The sequence below is a fragment of the Myotis brandtii genome, unplaced genomic scaffold, assembly GCF_000412655.1.
Source record: "Myotis brandtii unplaced genomic scaffold, ASM41265v1 scaffold374, whole genome shotgun sequence".
In the NCBI taxonomy this organism is placed as follows: Eukaryota; Metazoa; Chordata; class Mammalia; order Chiroptera; family Vespertilionidae; genus Myotis; species Myotis brandtii.
Genome location: NW_005364372.1, coordinates 2,573,452 through 2,582,129, shown reverse-complemented (window position 1 = coordinate 2,582,129; position 8,678 = coordinate 2,573,452). Strand labels below are relative to the sequence as shown.

At 35.3% G+C, this 8,678-nt stretch overlaps 1 protein-coding gene across 1 annotated transcript in view; it reads left to right on the top strand.

Moving 5' to 3' along the window:
• Nucleotides 1-3,128: 3,128 nt before the first annotated feature.
• ABCB5 (ATP-binding cassette, sub-family B (MDR/TAP), member 5) overlaps nucleotides 3,129-8,678 on the top strand; it is a 79,089-nt gene continuing 73,539 nt past the window's right edge. Inside the window, exons 1-3 of the mRNA XM_005872301.2 lie at nucleotides 3,129-3,181; nucleotides 5,746-5,803; nucleotides 7,443-7,593. Of these exons, the coding sequence (XP_005872363.1) occupies nucleotides 3,129-3,181; nucleotides 5,746-5,803; nucleotides 7,443-7,593 (262 nt within the window). The remainder of the gene's footprint in view (nucleotides 3,182-5,745; nucleotides 5,804-7,442; nucleotides 7,594-8,678) is intronic.

Genomic DNA, 8,678 nt, shown 5'->3' with positions numbered 1-8,678 from the left:
TCTCTGCAATCGAATAGCTTTATGGAGAAGACAAATAAAAATGTTTATGAAATTTGTCTATACTCAGCAATGATCTTCTTACTATTAGTTTGTTCACTTTGTAGCTTCTATAAAATTTATATCTTTCTTCATCTAATTAAAAAATCCCATGTTTTCCATCCAACCTGTCTATCTTAACTAGGCATCATATTATTCTTATTAACCATGTTTCAGAATTAATGCCACTCAAAAAATTTCTTCCCAATTTCTCATCTGACTTCCCATCTTGGCACATAAACCCAGAACACATTTTTAAGCAAGAGCCCTTGTAAACAAAATATCTCTTTCTAAGTTTGTATTTTTTTTGTATCCTCTATAATATTTGCTATGATAATCTACATAGTTATAAATCAGTAAGGATTGGCAGACTGACAGATTATTTAGGCCAACAAAGAGTTCTATTCTCACATTACCTACTAACTGTTAGATATTACTACCTGATTATCTCATCAATATCTCACATTTGACATGTTTCAAACCAAACTTCTTTTTCTTCCAAAACATTGGCTGGTCTAGAGGAACAAGAAGTAGCCATCATTGCCAACCTATATCTTCCTCTGTAATAATGACCTCTTCACTGTCCCATGCTCTTTCATCTTGTGTTCCTTTGTCTCATGCACTTTTATCTCCACCTGCCTGGGATACTCTTCTTGATCTTTATATGTCACTAGAGGCCCGGTGCACGAATTTGTGCACAGGTGAGGACCAGCTGCCCACCCCAATGGGGGCCCATTGGGCCAGGCCAGTGGCGGGGGGGGGGAGGGCAGAGGCCATGGGAAGTTGGCTGGCCAGCCCTGTCCTTGGTTGGGGTATTGGTGGCTGATTGGGGCCCAGATCAGGCTGGTTGGCTGCTGCAGTGCACGTCATAGCCACCAGTCATTCTGGTCGTTCTGCCGTTCTGGTCACTGGGCTTCTATATATATATAGATTCTCCTTGTAGTTCCACTTTCACCTTAAACACTATCTTCTAGAAGAGGTTTTCCCAGACTGAACAGGAGAAGCAAATCTATCTTTTTATTTTTATAAACTAATGGCTTACATATCATATAAGCTCAACACTTTTTCAATGAATTCCTGAAGGAATAGATTAAAGAAATATAATACAGAAACTAAGGAATCTATAATAAAAAAAAGCAGAATATGCTAATTAGACCGGACATCCTTCCAGATGAAACCAGGGCTGCGAGGGAACCCCAGGTCCTGGGTGCCAGCGGGAAGCCAGTATCGGCAGCCAGGGGAAGGAAGGCCTATTCTTGCATGAATTTTATGCATCGGGCCTCTAGTTGTAATATAAGGCACAATGTATCAATGCACATAATACAGATATGACCAAAGCGCAAAAGGAGGTGATTATTTTCAGGTAGCAACAATGAGGTAATTGAATGAATGCCTTGTACTCAATAATTATTTACTGTCATTTACTATTATTTAAATGATTATTTACTGTACCACTGACATATTAAATAGATTAATTTTAGTTATTATAATTACTAATTCAGCTAACTAAAAATATTATGGGACTAAACAATAGAAAACTGGGCATACATAAACACTACAGATTTTTTTTTAAATATATTTTATTTATTTTTTACAGAGAGGAAGGGAGAGGGATAGAGAGTTAGAAACATCGATGAGAGAGAAACATAGATCAGCTGCCTCCTGCACATCTCCCACTGGGGATGTGCCCGCAACCCAGGTACATGCCCTTGACCAGAATCGAACCCGGAACCCTTCAGTCCGCAGGCCGATGCTCCATCCACTGAGCCAAACTGGGAAACACTACAGATTTTTTTAAAAGAGTGTTTGTTTGGCTCAGTGAATTTTCTTTGCTCACCTTGTTTCCCGAGTGCAGTATGACATGAAGAACACAATGTGCTTTAGCTGGAAATTAACTGCTGTAATCAGATGTTACAGCATGATCAGAAAATAAGATTTTAAAGCATAGTTATGAAAGTGTAGTTAGTTATTTGTTGAGAAGAGAAACCACACATGACTTTGATGTAAATGAACGGATCATGCATTTAACACGGTGAGCCTCAGTTGTTTTTATTTCTTTTTTTGAATATGAATCTTATTATATAATTGTTAATTTCCATAAAGTTGCAAATGATTGATAGAGTATATTTTATTACTTTTCCTACACATATGTCAAAATAATGAAATGATATAAAGTCAGTGTGGTAATTATAAAGATTTCCTATTTGGAGTTATGACCATTGACTTCTAAAAAAGGAAGAGCATGCCTTCTTTCTCAGGCACTTAAAACTGACCCATTAGGTCTTATTTCTTCATGAAGAAACTTACTATTTCAAAGTGTTGGGGTTTTATTTCAGATGTTCGGGTAAGATTTAATTAGTACTTCTACTCTAGAGTTAAAATGCAGTTTCTCCATATTCTGTATAATCAACTCAATACATGAGGTTAACTCAAAACAAATGAGGTTCAGTCAAAACATCTCTATTACATTTGCATTGAAATGATAATTTATGTAAGTAATTTAGATCTTAAGACAAGCTAAGATTCTGAAGTGACATCCAAAGGAAGATACATTATGCTTAATATAATTATAATGATGAGTGGGTTTTCAAACTATTCTATTTTTTAATAACTTAATTTATATATGGCAGAACCTCTAAACTGCTTACATTTGGTGAACTAGAGAGGCCTTTTCCCTCAGACTACTCACAGGCACTATTGCATTAATTTTTTAAAGAGAAAACTAAGCATGTGATAGTTTAAAGTTTTCATCAATTACAATCAAACCAGTGGCAGAATAGAAATAAAATCCAATGTCCTAAAAAAAACTATGCATTGTCATGGAATTTTACATTCCTTCTTTTTTTCCATTTCTATAATTTTCATTAGCTTTACATCTAAGCCCAAATGAGACAAGCCATAAATTCAGTGATAAAATCTAAAGATACATAACCAGAAACTTCAGTTGGGGTGGAGGGGTGAAGAGGCAGCATGATTTTTCAGAAGCTGTTAAGGATATAAAGAATGCTTTATATCAGCTAAATGATAAAACTTCACATAGTCATGATATATTTGTTGATATTTTATTTCAGAATAATTAAGTTATAAAGAAGATGGCAGATTATGAAAAAGCTGAAGAGATGCAAGAAAATTGCCAGAGAAATAGGTAAGTTTTGCTCAAATCCTACAAAAAAAGTGTTCTACAACTTCATATACACCTTATCCTTTTCACAGCTGTAGCAAAAAATAACATAATTTTTTTCCAAAAATAACAGTGCTATTTGCATTTTGCTGTACTTCTACATAATCAGTGTTACAACTGGTTTAATAGTAATTTTAGGAAATGAATAGCTACAGGATTTATTGAGTTAGCACTTCAGATATCACATCTTCTGAATTTCTTGTAGCTTACCAGATACATAGAATTTCATTTTAGTTATCTATGGATCCTTCATTCCACTTGGTACATTTAATAAAATAAAATACTAAGTTTTGATTATTTTTTCATTGAATAGATGTCTGTGTGTATGTGACTTATAAAATTTTTCTTCACCTATAATCCATTAATTTAGAGATTTAAAGTTGAAATTATTTAAAATTTATTTCCACCTTTACCATAATAACTGGGTTAAATTTCAATGTATAAACTGTGAGCATCAGGTGGACACCTCTAGATTCTGTGGTTCATTAATGCAGGGCTGCAGTAGCCAGAAAGGAAGCTCCCACCATACCTGTACTCTTCTTCACTTTCTTTTTTAAAAATTATTATTATTGTACAATCTTTATTTTTATTGAATTTATTGGGGTGACATTGTTTAATAAAATTATATAGGTGTACAAGTCTATAATATGTCATCTGTATATTGTATTGTGTGTTCACCACCCTAAGTCAAATCTCCTTCTATTACCATTTACGCCCCTATACCCTCTTCTGCCTCCCCACATCTACCTTCCCCTCTGGTAATTACCATACTGCTGTCTGTGTCTATGAATATTTTGTGTTTGTATGTTTGTTGTTGTTTTTTGCTTCATCCCTTCATCTTTTTCACCCAGCCCCACAACAATCCCCCAAACCCCTCTGAAAGCTGTCAGTTTATTTTGTATCTATGAGTCTTCACTTTCAACTCTGGTCTTTTAAAAGACTACCTAAGGGACACCCATCTAGCTAAGTCGCTAAAACATGAGGTTCTTAAAAGATTACCCAACCGCTCCTTTCAAGGCTTTCCATGAAGGTCAATAGAGACAGAAATGTTTTCCTGAAACAAAATTTATCAAAAGAGAGCTTACTGGGTCTTAGACTTTAAACTCTGTGTTTAGAGTGGGTGAAGGTCTTTATGATCTTAAAGCACTTTTTGTCATCTATGAGACATTGCAGAGAAAATTGGCCTGTATATAAGTAAATTATTAACCTCAGGTGGAATAGAATTAAGTGACTTCTCATTTATTTTATAATAAAATAAAACAGAAAATAATAAGTATTGGTGAATATGTGAAGAAACCTTGTGCATGATTGGTAGGAATGTAAAATGATGCAGTTGCTATGGAAAACAGTATGATGGTTCCTTAAGAAGTTAAAAATAGAATTGAAAGCAGAAATTGAAGTTATATTTGTACAGCCATATTCATAGCAGCATTATTCACAGTAGCCAAAAAGTAGAAGTAACCCAAGTGTCCACTGATTAAGGAATGAATGGTTTAAAAAAATGTGGTATATATATATATACAATGGAGTAATATTCAGACATAAAAAGGAGAATTCCAACATTTGCTACAACTTGAATGAACCCTAATGATATGCAAAGTGAAATAAGCCCATGAGAAAAGGACAAAATACTATAGGATTCCACTTATATGAGGCTCCTAGAGCAGGGGTGGGCAAACTTTTTGACTTGAGGGCCACAATGGGTTCTTAAACTGGACCAGAGGGCCGGAACAAAAGCATGGATGGAGTGTTTGTGTGAACTAATATAAATTCAAAGTAAACATCATTACATAAAAGGGTACGGTCTTTTTTTTTTTTTTTTTTTTTTAGTTTTATTCATTTCAAAAGGACCGGATCTGGCCTGGGGGCCGTAGTTTGCCCACGGCTGTCCTAGAGATTCAAGAGACAAAAAGTACAATGGGTCCACTGGTGTGGCTCAGTGTTTGAGCATCGACCTATGCACCAGGAGATCCTCGTTCAATTTCTGGTCAGGGCACATGCCTGGGTTGATCGATGTTTCTCTCTCATGGATGTTTCTATCTCCATTTCCCTTCCTATCTCTCTCAAATCAATAAAGACATTTAAAAAAAAAAAAGTAGAATGGTGGTGGCCAGAAGCTGGCAGAGTTTCTGTTTTTCAAGATTCATGGTATTCTGTGGATGGTTAGTGGTGATGGTAACACAACAATATGAATGTACTTGATACCACTGAAAAGTACACTTAAAAAGAGTTGAGATGGTAAATGGTAAATTAAATGTTTATGTGTATTTTACCACAATAAAAAAATTCACTCCAGATGTCTATCTTCAGTTGTTACTCTAATGTGGACTGCCAGTGACAACTTACTTTTCCAGGGATTATACTAAACATCTTTATATTGTCTATGATTAAATTTGTTTTTTAAAATTGCAGTGTTGGTATAATTTGCTACCCTGGGTGAAATTTGACTCTTCAGCACAATTATAACTAGAAAATGTTGCAAATTACATTCACTTTGTAATGTTACCTTTTAAACATTTACTTTCCAGAAAACTGCAAGAACAACTGCCCAAAGTAAGAAACCAAGTTGTTGGACCTTTTGAGATAGTAAGTAACATCAGTTAGAAAGTATGCATATCAGAAAATTTTAGGGAATTGTCAGCAGTGTATAGAATGTTTGTTTGATAGTTTACAACCCAACAGGTCCACAATAAGGCATGGAAAAAATCAACACAAGAACTAGACAGTGATTCCAATTTTGGGAGGAGGGAGTGTGTGCGTGTGTGTATGTGTGATACATAAATGTTATCAGAGGATATTTCTGAGTGGTATCCTCTATAATAAAGGGCTAATATGCTAATTAGACCGAACAGCAGAACAACCATCTGGACGACCTTCCAGATGAAGCCAGGCCTGCGAGGGCCGACCGAGGCAGGTGGGGCTGTGAGGGCCAAGCCCCTTGCACAAATTTCGTGCATCAGGCCTCTAGTGGAATTATAAATGACTTTTACTATTTTGTTTACATTTCAATATTTTCCAGTGATATTGACAAAAGTTGCTTTTATTTTTAAAGTGGTATAAATCCTTTTTAAATAAAAAATAATTATCGAAATATTTTGTAAAGATTATGTATGCATCAGAGTATGTTTCAGCACAATTCTTCAGCATTATGGTTAAGGAAAATTTTCAGAAATGCATTCTCAAAACACCTCCTCCACTTAATCTAATCTTTAAATCAACCTATCAGATCCATATCACTAAAAATACACTTGAAACTACCTATTTTTTCAGAAGTCCATTTTTAAAAATATCTGGGAAGTAGCAGAACATGAGAAACTTTATCAAGGAGATAACACACTACTCTGGAGATGGTGGAGGAGCAGATACCCTCTTATCTGTAGTAATGAGTACAATGGTATGGCAGTTAATTCATAAATATTTATTAGTGCATGAATGAAAGGAAAAACATTAAATTTTTTCAGTTTCCACTTACAAAATATGTACTAAGTTCCTGTTATTCAAATCTAATTTTATTTCAATAACATTATACATTTTATCTTGACCTCTCTCAGTAAGATAAATAATCCACATTTTCAAGTTCATGTTTTGGCTTTGGAATAATGTTATGGGGACTGGCTATAGAATAGAATGTGAAGCAATCAATATTTGCCTTTCAGTTATTTCTTTCTTCTAAACAGCTTTGCAAATTATTCTAGACCTTAATTTACAGAATAGATGTTGTCCTAAGTAAAAAAAAACATCTGAGGAATTTAAAATAAGAATGAAGAATATAATTTATTACATTTGGTGAACTGATTTTTACTAGTTAAGTACTGTTCATTGCACTTAGTTTTCATTGCTATGATGTTGATAAGCCTAGGGAATTGAAGATCATTGTCCATCAATCAAGATATTGTCATTGCAGTCTTTTGAAATATCTCAATTTATTCCAGAATTAACCAAATGGAAGGAAGTTTCTGATTCATATCCACATCTGACCTGACTTGTGTCACAGGTCTACAATTTTTACTGATTTTGCTACTTTATATTTTTCAATATACATTGTAATTCCTTAGAATTGGTGACTATTTTTTTTTACTTTATAAATATTTTTCCATTGTTTTATTCTTTTATTTAGTCAATTAATTTATAAAATGACATTTACTTGATGGCAAAAACTGTAGGTTGGTTTTGGGTTTTAATTTTTTACAGCAAAATGCTACGCTGTTTTGTTTATTTTCCTCAGTTTCGCTTTGCTGATGGGCTGGACATCACACTCATGATCCTGGGATTGCTGGCATCAGTGGTAAATGGAGCATGTCTTCCTGTAATGTCACTGATTTTAGGAGAAATGAGTGATAACCTTCTTAGTGGATGTCTACTCAAAAGCAACACAAGTGAGTACAGTATTTACTTTTCTATATTGCTGGAGACTCAGAGGTGTTAAAACAGTGAGCTCATTATACAGATTATTGTATTGTCATACAATATCTACATGGTATGTATTAAAGTCATTCATTTTTCTATATTGCCAGGGATTAAAGAACCAAAATCTATATTCATCAATATTTTTCAAAGAAACAGAACCAACAGGATGAGTGTGTATTTGTATACATACATACACACATTATCTGTGTGTTTGTGTATAGAGACAGAGATACACATATGCGCGCACACACCCCCCCCCAACACACACACACAGGATGTCCCCCAAAAATGTAAACATACTTTGAATGATTATAAAATCAGTATTTATTAGCATACAGTTCATTTTCAAAATTTAAAAGAATCTACAGAAATTAATAATTTTCTATCAATGCCTGTTTTCAAATTGATGACCATTCTGATCCAGGCACTACTGATAACATGAAGCAATGGAATCAATTTATTCAGTATTTGTGCACCCTCAATTCATTGACTGTTGCTGGTTTTGTGCCATAAACTTTATCTTTTATGTATCCCCATAAAAAAAATGTCTAGTCAAATCAGTTAAACCTGAAAAGGAGTGAAAATTAAGTGAGTTATCAGCTGCTAAAGTGTGCATACATTTTGGGGGACATCCTATCTACACTAATAAAAGACAAACATGCAAATTGACAAGACCTTTGCTACGCCTTAAGCCACGCCCACCAGCCAATCAGAGCGACTATATGCAAATTAACCCAACCAAGATGGTGGCCAGCAGCCATGAAGCTGGAGCGAGCAGGAGGCTTGGGTTGCCCCTGGCGATGGAGGAAGCCAAGTTTCCCGCCCCGCCCTGGCCGGCTCTGAGCTCCACTCAAAGCTACAAAGTTTCAATTATAGAAGGTAAATAAATCCCAGAATAAAAAAAGAAAAAGAAAAAAAGCAGAGGCTGGGAGCTTCCATCGCCGGGGGGCTTGGCCAGCCTGAAAACGGCCCTCAGCCCCTCACCCAGACTGGCCAGGCACCCCAGTGGGGACCCCCCACCCTAAAGGGGGTGTGGCCAGCCTGAAAACAGCCA